At 57.3% G+C, this 20,757-nt stretch overlaps 2 protein-coding genes across 2 annotated transcripts; both read right to left on the bottom strand.

Moving 5' to 3' along the window:
* Positions 1-1,545: 1,545 nt before the first annotated feature.
* Znf653 (zinc finger protein 653) lies at positions 1,546-11,849 on the bottom strand. Its single transcript, XM_090337747.1, has 9 exons — positions 11,542-11,849; positions 9,425-9,468; positions 8,125-8,340; positions 4,365-4,970; positions 4,064-4,235; positions 3,849-3,960; positions 3,030-3,144; positions 1,980-2,079; positions 1,546-1,852 (listed from the first exon to the last, which is right to left on the bottom strand). Exons 1-9 carry the CDS (start codon positions 11,841-11,843, stop codon positions 1,675-1,677), a joined length of 1,845 nt encoding a protein of 614 aa, XP_090193873.1. The 5' UTR covers positions 11,844-11,849; the 3' UTR covers positions 1,546-1,674.
* Positions 11,850-12,363: 514 nt separating this feature from the next.
* On the bottom strand, positions 12,364-19,139 carry Ecsit (ECSIT signaling integrator). Its single transcript, XM_090337150.1, has 9 exons — positions 19,061-19,139; positions 18,566-18,671; positions 17,513-17,631; positions 16,058-16,472; positions 15,528-15,751; positions 13,648-13,705; positions 13,372-13,520; positions 13,153-13,258; positions 12,364-12,742 (listed from the first exon to the last, which is right to left on the bottom strand). The coding sequence occupies exons 3-9, from the start codon at positions 17,606-17,608 to the stop codon at positions 12,486-12,488; spliced, it is 1,305 nt and encodes a 434-aa protein (XP_090193276.1). The 5' UTR covers positions 17,609-17,631; positions 18,566-18,671; positions 19,061-19,139; the 3' UTR covers positions 12,364-12,485.
* Positions 19,140-20,757: the final 1,618 nt, after the last annotated feature.

Here is a 20,757-nt window from a genome sequence, read left to right as displayed (position 1 = left end):
GCAGAAGGAGGAAGCCACAGATGCTTCTGGGGCCCCCTCGCTGCTCCAGGTCCCGTCCCGGCTTCCTGGGCTCCGTGGTTTGTTCCCTCTCGTAGGAATGCTCCCATCCTTTGGTGCCGGGGCACACGTGTATGTTTACGTCGGAGCGGCAGCGAGGCGCAGAAATATATTGACTGGGGTGAAAGGGGGTCTTCAGCACCAAAGACAGCGGCCCCACCAGCAGCCGGCGGGGAAGCGCTGTGGGCGGGTGGCGGAGCGCAGGGACCCGAGAGTCCCAGACCCCACCCTATTCCGGTCCTCGCCTCTGAGCGAGCCCAGATTGCCAAGAGTACCACCAGGGAGTAGAGACTCATTTGACCAATCAGAGACGTTCCGGAGAGACCCAATGGCCGGAAGAGGCCCCAGAGACGGAGCCAATGAGAGCGCACGCAGCCGGGGCGCCGCCGGCCCAGGGCGCACGCAGGCCAATCGGGGCGCCCGCGCAGGAGGCGGCGGCGGCGGCGGCGAGCGAGCGTGGCCCCGCTTGGGCTCGCGGGGCACCTCGGCAGCGGATACACGGGCCCCCCCCAGCCAAGGCCTGTTTCCCCTGCCCCACCCCAGCCCGTGCTCCTCCGGGCTCCCGTCGGGTCAGCAGCGAGGCCCGGAGCGGGGCTGTCCCCGGGGGCGCAGACCCCGCTGCGGTTCCCATGGAAACCGCCGGCTCCGGCTGCGTCCCGGGAGCCCCCTCCCCCGCGGGCCCGGCCTGGGCTGCCCGGCTGAGCCTATCCTCGCAGGCTCTTCCGTCCCCGGCCCGTCTCGGAAACTGAGTCAAAGCCGCGGCCCCCACGGGGCCCATCTGCGCGTGGCGCCGCAGGGCTCGCGGGAGCACGTGCCCGGGCCGCCGGGGCTGCCGCCGCGTGACCCGGCCCCGCCCGGCTGCTGCCTGCACCCCCCGCCCCCTCCCCCCGCTTCCGGTTCCAGGAACCCGTCCACTCCATGGCCTCGCACTGGCGGTGCGCTGGGATCTGTCTGCCTCTCTGGGCCTTCCTCCGGGGATGGATCTTTGGGACGTTCTGGTCCTCAGCTCTCCATCCCCGACCCGATGGTAATGTCAGCCCCGAAACCAAGGCCTCCGTTTTCTGCTCAGTGCAGCGCTTGTGGTTGGTGGGAAGCGTCCACCGGGTGTGGGGGGGTCTACTAATGTCTCCCCAGCCCCTCTAACCCACCCCTGCTCCCGAGCAGAGCAGGAGCTGTGCGGGGCAGCCGGCCCCAGGGACTGAGGGAGAGCGAAGGCTGGAAGGAAAGGGCCTTGTGTGCCATCTCCCCTAACCTGGCCTTGCCTGGAAGGGATCGGGCATGCTGGACACAGAGGGGCGCTTCCCATCCCCTAACCCTCAGGGCCTAGGAAACAGGTATCTCCGTTCTCACACTTTAATCTCGCCATTCTCCACACACAGTTCCAGTGGCGCAGCCCATGTGACAGTTCCAGGGATGGGAAGCGGCCGGCGGGCAGGGGGGGGAGACCCAGCCCTGGGACACGGTGGAGCGGGGGGGGGGGGGGGGGGGGGGCGCCTCCTTCCGGCCTGCGGCCCGGGCAGCCCCCGCAGCAGCTGTTCGGGGTTCTCCCCGGCCGGCAGGCCCGGTCACTGTGTCCAAGAGGACGAATAAATATATGGGCGGTGCGAGGCTGGGTGGTCAGGTGAGCTTGTGGTCCGGGTGGCTTTTGAGCGTATGGAACTTGACGCTGTCCAGCTTCTCGAAGCGCTTCCCGCAGTGCTCGCACGTGAAGTTGTACTGCACCTCGGCCGTGTGCTTCTTCATGTGCCAGTTGAGCGAGGCGCGCTGCCGGCACTGGTACCCGCAGATCTCACACCTGCGGGGAGCCGGGGCGCCGCGGGCCTGGTGAGGGCGGGGCCTCCGGGCGGGGGCGGGGCCTCCGGCGGCGTCCCGCCCCCCGCAGGTGCCCGCCCAATCCCCCCGCCCCGCCGCCTGTCACTCACTGCAGGGGCGTCTCCCCCGTGTGCGTGCGCCGGTGAACCTCCAGGTGGTTCTTCCTTTTGAAGGACTTGCCGCAGGTCTCGCAGGTGAACTCGCGGACACCTGCCGACAGTGGGGAGACGCGGCTGAGGCGGGGTTCCGACGGGGTGCACCGCTGGTCTCCCCAACTCCCCTTCACCCCCAGCGCTACAGTTGACCAAGCAGAGGCTGGAGTGCGCGCTTGGCTCTCTGAGGGCACCAGGTGCTAACGGCCCGGACAGGATGGGCTTGCTTTGCCATTAAGGTTTGCTCTCTGGGCGAGCTCATGAGAAAATCCCAGCTGTTCTGAAGGCGGAGACCTGAGGATCCCAGTTTGAAGCAAGCCCTGGCAAGAAAGTCTACCCTTGGGCCGGGGTTTGGCCTAGTGGTAGAGTGCTTGCCTATCATGCACGAAGACCCAGGTTTGATTCCTCAGTACCACATACATAGAAAAAGCTAGAAATAGTGCTGTGACTCAAGTGGCAGAGGGCTAGCCTTGAGGGAAAAGCCCAAGGACAGTGCTCAGGCCCTGAGTTCAAGCCCCAGGACTAGCAAAAACAAAAACAAAGTCTGCTCTTATTTTCCATGCATCATCAAAAGCCCTCTTGCTTCCTCTGCTTGCCTCACTCCTGACACCTGGCAGGCCCCAGGAGTCAATCTTCAGGGGGAAGCAGTGTTTTGCTTTCTCTGTCCGTTGTGGGGCTTGAGCTCTGGGCCTGGGCGCTGTCCCTGAGCCTCTTTGTGCTGTACCACACTTGAGCCACAGTGCCGCTTCCAAGTTTTGAGTGATTAACTAGAGATAGGAGTATCACAAGAACTTTTATACGGGGGTTGGCTTGAGTCTTGATCCTCAGATCTGTCTCCCAAGTAGCTAAGATTACAGACTCAAGCCACCGCGCCCAGCCTGGTTTCCAATTTTTGATCATCCTGCCTCAGCCTTCCTAGTGCTGGGCTCAAGACACACTTGTCACCATGCCATGCCGGAGTCTGACCAGCCTATTCTGTCCCTGGCAGCAGCAGCGGTGGGGCCTGACCTGAGTGGATGATCATGTGCCGCCGCAAATGGTTGGATAGGTAGAACTTCTTGCCACAGCCAGGATGAGGGCACACTTTGGTCTTCCCCTTCCGGTGCACGAGGTTGACATGGTTCTAGGGGTGAGAGGGGCAGGAGAAGGTGGGTGCTGTGGGTCGCCCAAGGGACTCATGAAGGTGGGGGGGATGAGGACAGTTGGGAGACTGGCTGAAAAAGGGGGGAGGAGATCCTTGGTCCATCCTGGAGGCTCCGAGGGCTACTGAGCAAGGGATCAGAGCAGCCATAACAAGTCCCTCCTGCAGTCCAGGTGTGGGCTTGGGGCATCGGGGAACCCCAGGAAGGGCCCAGCTGTTGGGCCAGTTCACAGATGGGGAAAGTGGGGCTCCAGAGCTCAGGGATGCCACAGTACTGGGCGGGGGGTCCCTGGGGTACTCCCTCACTCTCATCCCTCCACTCCAGCTCACTACAATGGCCTGGCACACAGTAGGCACTCAATAGAGGCTTGGTGAAAATATGGCTTGGCACACTCAAAGGCCACGATGCTGCCTTCTGTGCTAGGCGTGGGGTCGGGACTATTTCAGCCCTCGGGCGCTGGGTCCAGGCTTGAGGGCAAGCCACGGGCCCTGGGTCCTGGTAAGGTGAGCTGAGGCTGGGCTGGGCTTTCCGGGAGTGTGTGGGGACAGGAGGGTGAAGAGGTAAGATGTCCTGCAAGATGGCAGCTTTGCAGGAAGCTGGATACAGCCCTGCAGGCCTGCTGTTCCAGGGGGGCCCTGAGTGAGGCCTTGTGCCAGCCTGTTTTGGGGGGCAGCAGAAGCCTCACCTGGAAGCTGCTGAGGGCCACGTAGACCTGGCTGCAGCCCTCGTAGGGGCAGTGGAACATTTCCAGCAGGCCATCAGCGTCCATCACCCGAGACCGCTTGCTCCGACGCCTCCTGGAGAGGAAGGGCCCGAGCTGTGGGGGCATCAAGCCCGGGCAGGCTCTGGGCCCACAGTGGCTCCTCGCCCTTGCCCCAACCCGGCTACCCCAGCACCCACTTCTCCGGCTCCTTGGGGATCTCATAGATGATAGCCGACATGGCGCCGCCGTCCAGCTCCTCCCCATCCATCTCCGCCTCTGCGCTCTCAGGCACCACGGACAGCTCTGCCAGTGCCGGGGCCGCCGCCGGCTCCTCCTTCTCCCTCTTGAGCAGGTACAGATCCTCCTTCTCTACGGGGTGGACACAGAGCGGTGTCCGTGGGGGGCTAAGGCCGTCGTGGAGGCAGGCTGAGGCCATGCCTGACCCCCCAGGCCCTCCCCCATCCCTGCTAGAGGCCGCCGTGGGCAGTGCCCCCACACCTTTCTTGGCCTCCATGCTGGCTGAGACTGTGGTGTCCAAGCTGCTGGGCTGGCTGCCCTCGGGCTCCGTCTGGGTATAGGCGGCCACCCCCTCCATCATGGCACAGGACACCTCCTCGCCCAGGCCGCTGCCGGGGGCACCGCTCCCGGCAGCCACGTTGAGGTGAATGCCGTCAGCCGTGAGGGCATCGTAGCCAGGGCTGGCAATGATAATGACCTGAGAGCCGGGCACCATGCCTGGCACAGGACAGCTGGCCACCACCTCGCCCAGTGCCTCTTGGGGCACATTCTCAAAGAGGGCGCTGGGGCCCGCGCCCACTTGCACGGGGACTGGCACACACACCACGGTCTCCAAGGCTTCGGGCCCGCTGCCCGCGGGGTTGGGGCCCAGCGGGGCTCCCTGCTCGGCCAGGCCCTCCACAGGGTGCACGTCGAAGGGGATGTGCACGCCCTCGGGCGTGATGAGCCCGCTGCTGCCCACGGGGCTGCTCGGGGTGACGGCCGCGGCCGCGGCTCTCGTGGGCTGCACCTCCGGGGGGTCCTCCGAGTCCGAGCCTGAGCCTGAGCTGGCCGAGGTGGAGCTGCTGGCCCCCACGCCATTGCCCACTGCAGGAAAGAGAAGAGAGGGGCGCGTGAGCACAGCAGTGGCCACAGGAGTTTTCTGGACGTTGCTGCCCAAAATTGGACACTTTCTTTCTTTTTTCTTTTTTGGTTGGTCATGGGGCTTGAACTCAGGACCTGAGCACAGTCCCTGAGCTCTTCTGCCTAAGGCTCGTGTTCTACCACTGCCATTTTGTTTTTCCTGGTGTTTCCTTTAAGGTGAAAGTCCTGGCTTTAAACTGGAATCCTCAGATCCAAGCTTCCTGAGCTTCCTGAGTGCTTGAACTCAGGGCCTGGGCAACTGTCCCTGAATGGCTTTTCCCAGGGCTATCCCTCTCCCACTTGAGCCACACTCTACTTCTGGCTTTCCTGGTGGTGCACTGAACCTGAGTCTCACAGATGGGCTATCTACTCTATAGACATAATGGTTTATTACATATATTGATATGTATCTACGACATACCAACTTTCAGCTTCATTTTAATTATGTTCTAAAATCTGTGCCAGTGATTGTACAGGGAGAGTCCCCTCTTCAACCTTGTTAAATATGACATATGAAATAGGATGTAAAAATCAAGAGTCTCAGAGGCTTTTCTGCCCAGGCTACGAACCTCAGATCTCCTAAGCAGCTGAGGTCACAGGCGTAAGGCACCAGTGCCACACAAATCGGATGCTTCTTATCCCAGCTCTCCCTGACTCGTCTTTTCAATGGCACAGGGGACATAAGTGGCGAAACACATGAACAGCCTCAGCCCCAACCGCAGGGCCTGGGTGGGATAGAGACGGATGGGGTCCTAAGGCCTCTTGACCAGGGAGACTGGGAGGACAGGTCAGGCTCTGTCCTTCAGACACCCTGGGCTAGTCCCTACCCCCCGGCCTTTGCACTTGCTGTTCCTCTGCCAGAACTCAGTTCTCCATAAGGCTCCTCCCTCACCTCCAGCAGCCCCATCCCAGGGTTCTTTCACAGAAAGGCTTCCCTGATACGGTCTCAAGTAGCCTCTTTACCAGGCACTTAGCATCCAAGGTAAGCCACACTGTGTTAATTTTTTCTTTTTTTATGCTCTACCAAGTGAACCATGCCTCCAACCCCTATTAGCTTTATCTTGTTTACTGTCTGCTTCCCCCCAGAATACAGCTCTGCAAAGGAAGAAGGAGCTGCCTAGACAGATGCCCAGTACCAAGGAGGCTGGAGGGCTGGAGGCTGTCCTCCAGTCATAGATCACCAGCCAATCGAACAAGTCCCAAGCAAGCATCAACACTGAGTTCAAACCCCAGTACCAGAGAAATCAATTCATTAAAATTTCAATTAAAATGGGGCCGGGAGTGTGGCCTAGTGGTAGAATGCTAGCCTAGCATGCACAAAGACCTGTGTTTGATTCCTTGGTACCACATACATTGAAAAAAAAAAAAAAAAAAAGCCAGGAGTGGTGCTGTGGCTCAAATGGTAGAGCTCTAGCCTTGAGAAAGTCCAAAGACAGTGCTCTGAGCCCAAGCCCGGGACTTGCACCAAAAAAAAAAAAAAAAAAAAAAAAATTTCAGTTAAAATGATAACCACTTATAATCCCAGCTATGCAGAAGGCTGAGATCTGGAGGACTGCAGTTCAAACACAGCCACGTAGAAGAGCTTTTGCGACTCCATCTCCAGTGAACCAGCAAAATGACAGATTGGAAGCCTGGCTCAAGAGGCAGAGTGCCAGCCTGGAGCTAAAAAGCTGAGGGCCAGTGTCCAGTTTCTGAGTTCAAGCCCCAGTATTGGCACACACGGAAGGGCTAAGGGCATGAGAGGATCCTCTCCCCCACCCCTGTCCCAGATGAGTGTCTGCCAGTTAGGCTAGTCCTGGCTAATGCCAGGGTTATGGGGAAGCTCGAGGCAGTCCTGGAGTGGGGCCTGGTGAGGAGACACGACAGGTGGGGGAGGTGGGGCTCTGTCACGAGGCACAGCACGCTGCCTGTGGGAGCCTGGCCTGTGCGAGGTGGGGAGGCTGAGGGCCTGGGAGCCCACCAGGAACACCTCTCGCCCACGGCTTCCCCTCAGCCTGCTGGGACACCACCTGCTCTGCCATGCCTGCCAGCGATGGCTCTGCCCTGGTGACTGACCCCACCCTGGGCCTGGCAGTGAGCCCCACGCCAGCTCAGCCATGCCAAGCCCAGAGGCAGCAGGGGTGTCCTCTCCCTACCCTACAGGGTCCGCAGTGCTCCCCAGAGCCAGCCCTCCCTTGAGTCCCTCCTTGGCCTGTAGTGAGGCCTCAGCCCGGGGTGAACGTCACGGGAGGAAGAAGGAGAGGAAAGGAAGGAAGGAAGGAGTCAGGAGAAAGCCAGCGAGGAGGAGGAAATGGGAGATCAAGGAAGGCAAATGGGCCAAGCTCAGTGGCCTGCAATCCTAGCCATGCAGAAACTGGAGACCGGGAGACCTGTGGTTTGAGGCCAGCTGAGACAAAAAAAAAAAGTGAGCGACACCCCCCATGTCAACCCCCCAAGTCAGGTGTGGTGGGCTGTGGTTACCCCACCATGCAGGAGGTGTAAGTAGAAGGATCGTGGTCTGAGGCTGCATTAAGTGAAAAATAACAAAAGTAAAAAATTAAAAAGGGAGCCAGGCAAGGTGGCTCACGCCTGTAATCCTCCGTAGCTTTTCAGGAGGCTGAGATCTGAGGATCAAGGTTCAAAGCCAGCCTGGGTACAAAAAGGACCTGAGACCCTTATCTCCAATTACCCTCTAGAAAACGGGTAGTGGGGCTTGGCTCAAGGGTAGGGTGGTAGCCTTGAGCTGAAGAGCTCAGGGACAGCACCTAGGCCAAGTCCAAGCCCCATGATCCACAAAAATAAATAAATAAATAAATAAATAAAAATAATAAAAGGGAGGTGGAGGAGGGGTTAGGGGCGGGATTCCAGGAGCAGATCATCTATGTGGCAAGCTGGAAGCGCTGAGCTGCCAAATAAAAAGGAGAACAGAAGGACAAAAATCTCAAGGGCCCAGCCTCTGCCCAGCCCCTGGGCCAGATGATGTGGAGACAGATCCACAAGGCCTGAGCTCCCTGTCCCCAAAGTCTGGGTTGCTGTCCTCACTCAGAGCCCCCCCCTTCCTGTCCCTGCCCCTCCTTATCCCCTCCCCCTCCATGTCCTTGCCCCCTTCTGTGTCCATGTCCTCACACAAAGGCCCCACCTTTGTCGCTGTCAGGCTCTGAGTCACTGAGGGGCTTCAGGGGCGAGTGCAGGTCCTGGAAGTAGCGGTGGCCGGCCTCGCACTGCCACACAGCGGTGGTGTACAGGCCAAAGGTGGGGTCCAGCTCGGCCAGGTGAGGTTCATACGGGCAGCGGTGCTTGTGGTCCTCGTACCAGATCACCACGTTCTTCAGGCAGTTTACGTTGCGCCGCCGCCCTGCGGACGCAGGGCAGGTGGGCGTGAGGGCGCCTGGGGAGATGGGGTGGCTGACCCCCCCTCCCTAGCCCTGCGCCCAGTTTTCAGAGGAGGGACAGAAAAAACACGCTGTGTGCCTGTGTGTGAAGATGTAGGGATTGCTCGTTGTCTGAGTGCCGTCATATAGAAACCATGGTGCCGAGCACACAGTAGGTTGTCGGCTTGTCCTTGACGTTGTGATTCTCTTCAACACCTGTGACCAGCTCGGAGGCCTTGGTCAGCCTTGTTTGGCGTACAGCGCAGCCACCAGGGGGCGCACAGGAGCAATGAGTGGGGAGCAGATAGGGAGGGCTACCCTGACTGCTCAGTCCACTGCACTCTCCCCCTGAACCACCAGAGCCAAAGTTCTTCCTGTGTGCATAAGGCCAGCCCTGCCTCAGGGCCTTTACACACGTTGTGCCCTCCTCCTCCCCCACCATCCCTGCTCCTCTGCCATTACTCAGGCCTCCTCTGACTGGCCACCCTGCAGACGAGCCTGGCCAACCCTTCTGGCTATCCTCTTAGGAGCAACTGCACTGCCTGTACCTCCTCCTGCCCCCCGAATGTCAGCTCCCCAAAAGCTGGCACACAAAGAGAGGGTACTATGGAAAGTGGACAGAGGAAGGCCAGACTGCCTGGGTTCAAATTTTAGCTCTGCCACTTCATAGCTGGGTGGTGCCAGGCAAGTGACTCAACCTGTCTGAACCCTGGTTGCCTCCTCTGGGGCAGGAGAGCCTGAGGGACTGTCAGGGATCAGGGAAACCATGGGGCTGGGCCCCATGACAAGCGGGAGGGAGGCATGTGTGCCCCTAGCCTCAGCACTGGCAGATGAGGAGGGGCCTGGAAGAGGCGACTTGTGTCTTTGTACAAGGTGTCCTCTGTGCTCAGCTGGCCCTGGTCAACTCCACAGAGGGAGCTAGGGGACAGGCAGATGGCACATCTGGGGCTGCGGGCTGGCAGGGCCATCTGACTATGCAGACCAGGCGGTGTCTCCACCTCTCTGGGCCTTCCTGATTCTCCCTCCCCTCTCCTGGTCTCCCCTTGAGCAGAAGCGAACCCTACTTACTTTTCTTCCGTTTTGGCTTTTTGGGGACTTGCTCCCAGGGCTTCCTGCAACAGAGAGAAGTGGTGAGTGTGAGTCTAGATCAAGGGGGGGGGGGGCATGTCCTGACTGATGACAAATAAGGAAAGTTGTTAGGCTGCGGCAGAACTCACACTCCTATGTGGCTGTGCCCATCTAAGCCATCTGGCCTAACTTGGGTGGTCTTAAAGGGACCGGGCACTGCCGCAGACAGCAATGGGAAACTGAAATCATGGACTCCCGAATGAGGGGCCTCTTGGAGCAGTCCCAGCCAACAGCCAGAGGAAAGCAGGAACCTCAGCGCCACAGTCATGAGGCAAGAAATCCTGCCAGCACCAGAAGCCGTCTTGGAAGGTACTCTTTCCCAGCATGCTTCAGATGGAGGCATAAGCAGCTAGCACCTTGAGTTCAGTTTTGCCAGCCCTAGTGAAGGGCCCTGTACCATTGTGCCAGGCTCTTGATCTATGGAACTGAGAGGTGCTAGATTTCTGGGGCTGTGAGCCCTTGAATTCTGGGCACTTGCTTCACAGTAAGGATGTGTAGAGCTGGAGTCTGAAGCCATGCTATTCCTTAGGCGTTGGTGGAAGAGGGTCCGGCCCCACCATGGCTGGCTGGCTGGCTGGCTGGCTGTGCAGTGAGCCAGTCCTTCTTGCAGCCAGCCTGGCCATAAGAGGACCCGGATGTCAGAATCATTTGCCTCCTAAGCCTTTCCACTCTGGCTGTGGCTCAACATTGTGACTGCAGAACATCAGGGGTCTTATTTCCTTGTGCTGATTTTGGGGCTTGAACTCAGAGCCTAAGGGTGCTCTTCCTTTCCTTTTCTTTTTTTGTTCAGTCATGAGTCTTGAAATCAGGGCCTGGGCACAGTCCCTGAGAATCTCTGTGCGCAAAGCTAGAGCACTATCACTGGAGCTGTAGCACCTGGCTCTTATTTCCAATGAGCCACCAAAAGGTCCAAAGGAGAGCTATGACTCAAGTGATAGAGTATCAGCCTTGGGTAGAAAAACTCAAGACCAGTGTGTAGGATCTGAGTTCAAGCTCCAGGACCTGCACAAAAATACCTCCTGTTCGTTGAGGCACTGGTAACTCACATCTGTAATCCTAGCAACTCAGGAAGTGGTGATCTAGATTTAAAGCCAATCTGGGCAGAAAAGTCTCACAGACACTATCTGTAGTCAAACCAGCAAAGAGTAGGGCTGCAGTGAAAGAGCACCAGGTCAGTGAGCAAAAGGCCCTGAGTTCAAATCCTCCTACAGGAGTTGGGTACAGTTTAGCAAGATCTGGTGATTCTCAACCCCCCAGAGAAACACACACAGGAGGACAGAACGAGATTTCACTTCAACACCTTTTACATCATTTGACAGAGTATTTGCTTTCTGTTTGTGGGGCTGGGTCTTGCATGTGTTAGATAAGCTAACAACTGAGCACACTGCCGGCCTCTAACTCACTTGTCCCATCACCCTCTAGGCCAGGAAGATAAAAACTTCACCCATAATGTCTCTACCCTCCACTTGACCAGCTAACTCAGCCCTTCTCCTGTTCATCTAGCCTTTGTGGGCTGAATCGCTCCCCAGGAGTGGGAGACAGAGGGGACCCCAGGTAGACCGGACACACACGCAGTCCCATGCAGGGCATCAGAACCTCAAGTCTAATCGGAGTCTCAGGGCAAGCGTGGCGTTTTGGAAACCCTGAAACCCCAGAGCTGCCGCAGGCCATCAGGTGCCTCAGGACGAGGGAACACCTCTCCAGGCATTGGGTAATTACAATGTCCGGAGGTGGAGCCAGCGGCGATTGGTCAACCATAGTTCTAGGGGCGGGGCCTCGCGTCCAGAAGGCGGGCCAAGAGGCTGGGCACATCCTAGGATTGGGTAGTCGAGGCCTGGGGGCGGAGCCGCGAGCCAGGCGCGTCCCGAGGCGGGCTGTGGGAGACCCGGGCCCGCAGTTTTGGCCCTGGGGCGGAGCTCGCAGGTGCAGGGGGCGGAGCCGTCCGGAGGAGTGGGCGTGGCCGCGCGCCGCGAGGGCGGGGCGTCTCGTCCGGCGCGCGCTCCCACCTTCCCTCCCTCCCTCCCTCCCTCCCTCCCTCCCTGGCCGGACCCCCTCACCCGTGGCGGCCGCTGCGCTGGCCGCGCTCCAGCGAGATGAGGTAGGCGGCGAGCTTGGCGTCGCTCCAGCCGCTGCGGCGCCGCAGGTCCACCCAGGGTCCGTGCGCCTCGCCCAGGTACACGCGCCGCACGTCGTACTTCTTCCGGGATTCAAGCCGCCTCCGGGCCCGGTCCGACTCCGTGAGCCGAGGCCGGCCGCGCGCTTTGCGGCCCGCCGCTCCCTCCTCGGCCGCGGCCGCCTCCCCGCCTGCGCCCGCCTCCGCCTCCGCCTCCGCCTCGGGCTCCAGCGCCCGCTCCGCCATCCCCCCCACCCTGGTTACCGGCCTCCCCCGTTGTTAGGAGCCCTGCCGGAAGTGGCGCGCATGTTCCGCGCCGCCGGGAAATTTCTCACGGCCCGTCTCTGCCCGGCGGCACCAAAGAAGGCCTGGGAGCGGGAGCTGCGCATGCGCGCAGCCGGCTCGGCTCCGCGGCTTGGGGTTAACTTGTGTGCGTGCCGGCCCTGGGACTTGAACTCGGAGCCTGGGCGCCGTCCCCCGGCTGATCGGCTCCTGAACCACGTCTCCACTCCTGGCTTTCTGGTGGCTATAATTGGAGATAACCGTCTTTTTTCCGCGGGCTGGCTTTGAACCGCGATCCTCAGATCTCAGCCTCTGTAGTACCAGGAGTACGGGTGTGAGCCAGCAGCGCCAGACTCGGTTAATTGTCTAGTTTCGTTAAAAGAAGGACTGAGGTTCGTGGAAGAGGCAGAGGAGTGCACGCCAGCTGTGGAGCACCCCACGCTTCTGGTCCTGGGGAGATCCGGAGGAAAGGATACCACAGTGCCAGAGCGGAGGGGAGACGGCCCCAAGCAAGAACATTTTTATTTCCTGTACACTCAAAAGTTCACCCTCCGTCCACACCGGTCCACAGCCGCCATGAGCGGCTGCCTGTGCCCTCATGCCTGCTCAGGATCCCCTGTGGCTCTGCTGCTGTCGCTGTCCACGCTCATCATCGTCCAGGTGGCCCTCGGGAAGGGGTCCAGGCTCCGGCTTTTCCATTCCTGGGGGCGTCAGGGGCTCTCCTGAAACCCCTGACAGGCGGAAGATCACAGGGATCTGAGCCAAGGCTGGGTTGGTCTCCTGCAGGCCCTGGATCCACTTGGCTAGTGTGGCCTGGTCGTGGGCACCCGCTATGCACATGGCGAAGACGGGGCCTTCTTCCACTGTGGGCAGAGAGAGTGAGTGCAGTAGGGTGCTCAGCCCCCTCCCCCATGCCCACTGCCCTTCAGGAAGTCTGAGCCCCCTGTGGGGAAAGCATCTGTGAAGAGTGTCTCCACACTTTGCACCAGCTGTTCCCTCTGCCTGACTGCACAATCCATGCCTATAGAGTCCAGTCTGCTTGCTTCTTCCTGATCCTGAGTAACACTCTCTTAAATCCCCCCAAAATTTAACCTGCTTTCCGGCGGACCTGGGGGTCAGCCATAGTCATCAGGGTGGAAGTGTTTGATGAAGGACAGAGCTGGAAGGAGTGACAAGCCCAAGCCCGGAGGCTGGCGCCTTGTGTAAGTGCTTGCTGAGTGGGGGTGTGTCTCTGCCTGTCCCCGGAGACCACACATCTTGTGTAGATGCTCACCTTCATCGATGTCAAACTCATAGTCATCCCAGCTGCCCTTGCCATACTCCAGATCCAGCTTCATGGGATAGTAGAGGTTCCATTCCTCAGGGATCGCCTCCACTTCCTAACTTGGGGTGCAGGAAGCAGGCAGGGTCAGGGGCCTAGGATCTTGCAGCCTCCCTGCCCAGCAGCCCACCCGCTAGGGCTGTGCATGCCATGTGGAGGGAGGGCTCTCACCCTCTCCTCAGGGGGAAGCAGGTCGGCTCTGAGGATGTGGTAGTAGACACACTTCTTATGTAGCCACAGGGAGAAGGGACCCTCCACGAAGATAGGCCGGGCTGGGTTGTGGCAGGCCAGGGCTGCCTGCTGATCAGGACTCTGGATCCCTGGGGTGGAGATTATGGATGTACTGGCTCTGGAAGGCCCAGGGAACCCACCTGTCACAGGTCCTGGGGCAATGGGCAGGGGCTGGGAAAGGTCACAAGCCTCGCTGCCCTGTGCTTGGGGTCTTACCTACAATGTGGGGTTTTGTGGCCTCCTCTGTCCCCATCATGTCATTGGGCAAAGGCATCTGTGGAAAGAGCATGGTGTGCAGGCTTGCGTTACCCCAGCCCATGTAGCACCGGAAGACAAAGATGGAAGGAAGCCCCGGAGATGCTAGGACATCCTGGACACCTCTGCCCATCACTGCAACCACTCCCCTCTTCCCTTCTGTGCAATATGGTCACAGCCATCAACGTGTAAGATGGTCCCACTGGCTGGGTGTGACTGATGCCTGTAGCAACTCAGGAAGCTGAGAACTGAGGATCACAGATCAAAGTCACCCTGGTAGGAAAGTTCCGGAAACTTTTTAAGTTGGTCATGGGGCTTGAACTCAGGCATGGGCTCTGTCCCAAATTCCTTTTTTGCTCAAGGCTAGCCCTCTATCGCTTGCAGCTTTTTCTGTGATTAATTGGATATGAGTCTCACAGACTTTTCTTTGTTGGGCTGGCTTTGAACTGCAAGCCTCAGATCTCATCTCCTGAGTAGTTCAGATTACAAGCACTCGGCTCATGAGATCCTTATTTAATTACGTACCTAAAAATCCAGTAGAACTGTGGCTCAAGTAGTAGAGCACCAATCTTGGGTGAAAAAAGGGACAGCATCCAGGCCTTGAGTTCTAGCCCTAAGACTAGTGCACTTACACACACACATATGCTGACAGGGAACCCAGGAACCACTCACCTATATTAAAACCCTAGCTTTGTGTCAGGCTATGGTGCCTCAGTCTCTCCAATTTCAAAATGAGGGTACTAACAGCCCTTACTTGAGATGGCACTGAAACCCTAGAACAAGACTGAGTGCAGCTGGGTGGTAAAGCGCTTGCCTAGCATACAGAGGGCCCTAGGATTCATTCCTAGCGTTGCCTGTAATTCTAACTACGCAGGAGGCTGAGATCTGAGGATTGTGATTCAAAACCCGCTTGGGCAGGAAGTCTATACCAACTCTTATCTCCATTTAACCACAAGTAAACCAGAAGTGGCACTGTGGCTCAAAGCGGTAGCGCAGCGCACTAGCCTTGGGCCCTGAATGCAAGCCCCACAACAGACAAAAAATAAAAAACAAGCCAGATGCTAGTGGTTTACACATATAATCCTAGTTATTTAGAAGGCTGAGAGATCTGAGGACCACAGTTCAAAAGCAACCCTGGCACAAATCCAAGAGATGCTCATTTTCAATTAACCACTGAGGTTCAGTGGTAGAGTGCCAGCTTTGAGTGAAAAAGCTAAGTGGGACCATAAGGCTAAGTTCAAGCCCCAGGAGGACTGGCACCAAAAAGAAAAATGAGTAAAGACAATTATCTCAAGGAGGATGGGAGTGTGGTATAGTGGTAAGCACGAAGCCCTGGGTTCGATTTCTCAGTACCACATACACAGAAAAAGCCAGAAGTGGAGCTGTGGCTCAAGGGGTAGAGCGCTAGCCTTGAGAAAACTTGAGGACAGTGCCTAGGTCCTGAGTTCAAGTCCCAGGACTGGCAAAAAGAAAAAAATATATATATCAAGGAGAATTGGGTGGAGGGAACAGGAATAGAAGACATCTATTTCATATTTAATTACTTAAGAAAAAAATACTAAAATGGGAACAAGTGAGCATGACCTGAGTGTTTCCCTGGCTTTCTGTCTTGCCAAGCAACTTTTTTGGGGGGATGGGAGGAGGGTGGTTGTGGGGCTTGAACTTAGGGCCTTGATGCTGTCCCTAAGCCCCAGGCCACAGCCTCTGAAAGATGGCTAAGGTCAAGAGCCATGGATCCACTGGAGGGCAGAGCAGGGATTAGAACTCCATCAGCACTGCCCTCCCAGGGGAGCCCCAGGGAGTGGTGAGCGGCAGTTATGGGCGTAGACCACAACTGATACCTGGTAGACGGTGACCCGAGCACTGAGGTCAGGCTCCACGTGCCGCAGCCCCAGCTTGGCCAGGTCCACGGGGTCCTGAGGCAGGTCCCGAGGCACGGGGAACGGGTTGATGTTTTTGAAACGGGTGAACCACAGCCTCATACGCAGGTACTTGAGCATGGGGTGACTTCTGCGTCCAAATATCTGAAGCAGCAGGAACTCCGTGTCTTTGTTGGGCATGACTCCTGGGTCAGGGAGAGCCAGGAGAGAGGGGAGAGGGAGAATACTGAAGTCAGAGGAGGGGAAACCGACAGGAAAATCAGAATCAGAAGAGAGTTATAGAGAAGGAGGCAGGTAAGAGATGAAGAGACAAGATGGGTGTCATGGTACACGCCTGTAATTCCGACACTTGGGAAGCTGGGACAAGTGGACTGAGTTCAAAGCCACATAGCAAGACTCAGTGTCTGGAAAAGAACAGAAGAGGAGAAGCGGGGGAGCCTGGGGGAAGAGGGAGTAAGAGGAGTGGGGCGAGGGAGCTGGGCAGGCCTCACCGAATTTCTCCATCTGCTCCAGGACAGCGACCCCGCACTCTTGCTGCCGTGGGTAATGGATGAAGATGCGCTGGAAGATGTTTTGGGGCCGGAAGACCTCCTTGGGGAAGATGTCCAGCAGCTGGTTGTAGATTTCCAGGTCGCGCTCCACGCCGAACTCTGGCATCTTGCGCAGAGCCAAGTAGATGAAGTCCACGTGGCCGCGCTTGCGCACGCTGTGCTGCGAGAAGCTCTGCAGCACGCGCAGGAAGCTCCCCTTGCTCCGGTCCCCACCCGAGGATCCAAACAGCTCCTCATGGGGCTCCGGGACCTTGACTGACCTAGGCCGGGGCTCAGGCGGGCGGGAAGCCAGCGACGACTCCTTGTGGTGAGAAGCTGTGCTGCAGTGGAGGGCCCGTCGGGCCTGGAGGGGAACCTAGGGGCAGGGGACCATGGATGGAACCTGGCACCTCCCAAATAACTGGGGCGGGGATGGGGGCGTTGCCAGTATCATTTTCTGGAAAAGGAGGCAGTGGTGATTCTGAGGGCCTCTGAGGACGTGTGGTACTGTAGGTACAAAAGCCAAGATCACAGAGTGGGAGAAGATACAGTACTGGGTCTGCCATCCCAGCACCAAGCAGGTAGAGGCATCTTCTAGTTCCAGTGAGACCCGGCCTCAAATAAAACAAGCCAGGTGCATGTGGTACACACCTGTCGTCCTAGCTACTCAGGAGGCTGAGCTCTGAGGATTCTTCACAGCCAGCCTAGGGGCTGGGAGTTTGGCCTAGTGGTAGAGTGTTTGCCTCGCTTGCACAAAGACCCAGGTTCTATTCCTCTGTACCACATACATAGAAAAAAGGCAGAAGTGGTGCTGTAGTTCTAGAAAGCCCAAGGACAATGCCCAGGTCCTGAGTTCGAGCCTGGGGACTGGAAAAAAAAAAAGCCAGCCTGGGCAGGGAAGTCTATGAGTCTCTAATTGCCAATTAATCACAGGAAAAGTTGGATATGTTGCTGTAACTCAAGTGGTAGGATGCTAGCCTTGAGCAAAAAGGATCTTAGGTACAGCACTCAGGCCCAGAGTTCAAGGCCCAGGACTGGCAAAAAAACAACGAAACAGCCAGACGTGGCAGCTCACACCTGTAATCCTAGCTACTCAGGAGGCTGATATCTAAGGATCACAGTTCAAAGCCAACTCGGGCACTAAAGACTGTGAGACTCATCACTAGAAAAGAGGTAGCTCAAGGAGTAAGGTGGTAGCCTTGAGCTGAAGAGCTCAGGGACAGTGCCCAGGCTCAGAGTTCAAGCTCCATGGCTGACAAAAACAAAACAAAAAGAATACAAGAGCTGACTCAAGTGAAGCCACCAGTACCTGGTTTCAGAGGGGACTTCTTTAGGTCCAATCTGATAGGCAGAAAGAACACCTTCAGCCTTCCTCACCCCTCCACGCCCCACAATGAATGCCCAGCTGGCAGTTACCTCAGAGAAGGGTGCGCCCTTGAGCGGAATCCTGCTGACCCCTCCCCGGACCTTTGAGAGGCCCGGGGCCAGCAGGATGGCCTTTACCCAGCTCATGCTTCAGCCAGTCTGGCCACCACCTGGTGAAGAGATGAGATGGCATGAGGTGGCAGTCAACCTGTGCAGGGAGACTTCCTGGGAAGCTGGCCAGCCTCCATGATTCCTGGGCCCCCAGCCTAGCTTAGGTGATTTCTGGTTCCAAGTCCTGGTTTGAGAGGGCCAAATGATTCTCTCTCAGCAGGAATTTGTTCATGGAATGGTCCCTTCTCTAATGGATCATTTAAAAAAACAACAACAACAAACCAAACAAAAAGAATATTGAGCTGTGTGCTGGTGGCTCATATCTGTAATCCTAGCTACTCAGGAGGCTGAGATCTAAGGATAACGGTTCAAAGCCGTTCAAAGAGTCTGTGAGACTCTTCTAACTAATCACCAGAAGTGGTACTGTGGCTCAAAGTGGTAGAACATTATCCTTGAACAAAAGAGCTCAGGGACAGTGCCCAGGCCCTGCATTCAAGCCCTAGGACCAACCATTTTTTTCTACTCATCAATTTTTATTTATTTATTTTGGTGCCAGTCCTGGAGCTTGAACTCAGAACCTGGGCATTGTCCCTGAACGTCTTTGTGCTCACGGCTAATCTACCACTTAACCACAGCTTCACTTTTGTCTCTTTTGGTGGTTTGGTAGAGATAACAGCCTTACAGACTTTTTTTCTTTCTTTCTTTTTTTCAGTCATCGGGCTAGAATTCTGGGCCCGGGTGCTGTCCCTGAGCTCTTCTGCTCAAGCCTAGCACCCTACCACTTTGAACCACAGCGCCACTTTTGGTTTTCTGGCGATGAATTGGAGATAAGAGTCACTGACTTTCATGTTTGAGTGGCACTGAACTGTGGTCCTCAGATCTCAGCCTCCTGAGTAGCTAGAATTATTGTTGCGAGCCACTTGGTACCTGGATGGCTATGTATGTCTGAGCTCATGTTTCTGTTTTTGTGCCAGTCCTGGGCGCTGTCCTTACCTGTTCCACTCAAGGCTCGCACGCTACCACTTCAGCCACATCTCCACTTGGGGCTTTCCCAGACTTTCCTGCCGGTCTGCCTTGGACTGGCGAGCCTCGCAGCCTCCTGAAAAGCACAGATGCCAGGTGTGAGCCGCCAGCTCCCAGGCTTCGTTTATTTCTGATCTGCTCCGTGTCTCCCGCCCTTAGGAAATACGAGGGTTGGGGGCGGCGGATCCACACGAGTAAGAAGCGGTGAGACTCGCTGGCTGCCGGCCCCGGGGGCGTCACTGCCAGCCTCGGGCTGTGCGACCCCGGCCGACAGCCCTAACCTCTCGGCGCCCGACCAGTCACCAGTGGCCCAGGCAGCCCGGCCCCGCATCCCCGAAAGGTCACCGCGCCCTGCCCGACGGCCGCGTCCCCCATGGAGAACGCATTCCCGAGCTTCCAGACACACAGCGGGACCCCGGGGACGCCCAGCGACTCGACACCTCGCCCCTCCACGCACAACCTCACCCGGTCTCGCCGCCGGCTACGGACGCCGCCGAGCCGGCACCGTCTCGGCGACGGGGGCCGCCATGTTGACGCCGAGAGCTTCCGGGTGACAGGCCACCGCAGAGAGACGGCGAATCAAAAAAGGCCAATTCGGGCAAGACCCGCCCCCGAAGGAGATATCCGCCAATAGGAACGAGGAAACAAATATTGGTCCCGCCTCCGGACGAATCGGAACACGCAGGCGTGAGGCCGGGGAGCCGGGGAGCCGGGCCGGGAGGCGGCGCGGGGTAGGGGGGTGACCGGGCCGGGAAGCCGGGCCTGGGGCTCCCGAGGCGCCCCAGCTTCCCCACCCGAACTGCAGAGGGATTCTTGTTACTTGTGCTGGTCCTGGGGCTTGAACCCTGGTCCTTGGTACCGGTAGAGCCACGGCGGCACCGATGGCTGACCCCGGCTCCCATCCCGGCTCGGTTTCCCGTCCACTGCTTACCAATGCCCAGACTTCCACCGTGGAGGAGAAGTGCGCCCGGCGCTCCGCTGCACGCACTGCCCGCGCAGGGAGGAATCCGCATCCACGCGGGGTTTGTTTTTAAAAGGCCATGGCCTTTTCTGTGTATGTGGTACTGAAGACTCGAACCCAGGGCCTCATGCACTAAGCCACGCTCCCAGACCCCATTTGAGCCACAATGCCGTATTTGGCTTTTTCGGTGATTAATTGGAGATAAGAGTCTGACAGACTTTCCTCCTCTGGCTGGCTTTGAACCACGATCCTCAGATCTCAGCCTCCTGACCAACTAGAATTACAATCGGGAGGCACCATCACCCAGCTTAGGTGATTTTGTTGTTTTACTCCTGGGGGGGGGGGTGTTTAAGCCAAGATCTCCCTCCATTGCCCAGGCTGGTGTCGAACTCCTGGACTTAAGTGATCCTAATAGCTGGGGCTATAGGAGCAGGCCACTGAAGGAGGCTTTAATAGGATTCTTTTAGGTTTGACTTAATCTGTGCGAAACGGCCATATAAGTACAGTATGTGTTGCTGCCATGATAGGGATTTAGTCCTAGATTTATTCTCTCCCTATCTGGAAGTGCCAAGAGTCTGGTTTTTCTCCTAAGACCACTCACACTGAGGGGCTGAGATTCTCGGGTGGTGGTTGTATTTGTGCTGAAGCTATGGTGTGCCTGTGTGTGCACAAATATGTATGTATCTTCGTGACGTTGGAATGAATGATGAGTGTTTTACTGTTTTTTTTTCTTTTTTTCTTTTTCTTTTTTTTGCCAGTTCTGGGTTTGAGCTCAGGGTCTGAGCACTGTCCTTGGACTTTCTCAAGGCTAGAGCTCTACCACTTGAGCCTCAGCCCCACTTCTGGCTTTTTTTTTTTCCTATATATGTGGTACCTAGGAATTGAACCCGGATCTTGGTGCATGCTAGGCAAGCACTCTATCACTAGGCCAAACTCCCGGACCCTGTTTGTTTGTTTGTTTTTTACAGTGTCTCGAACTTCTAACAAAACTATAAAAGTATGCACATAGCTATGAGAGTATGGGTCAAAAAGTAAAAAGTGTGAGTCAGGAATGGTCCGTGTGTGTCAGTGTCAGCCAGTCTGTGGTGTGACAGTTTGCTGAGCTGTGTGTGTCCACATGCTATTTGTGCTAACTTCTGGATGCCTGTCCATCAGGGGAGACTGGAATTTAACTCATAACTGAGAGATGAGCAGTATTCTT

This window comes from Megascapheus bottae, chromosome 1, assembly GCF_031878675.1.
Source record: "Megascapheus bottae isolate mThoBot1 chromosome 1, mThoBot2.hap1, whole genome shotgun sequence".
Lineage (NCBI taxonomy): Eukaryota > Metazoa > Chordata > Mammalia > Rodentia > Geomyidae > Megascapheus > Megascapheus bottae.
Note: the sequence above shows the minus strand (reverse complement) of the source record. Positions and strands in the feature narration are given on the sequence as shown.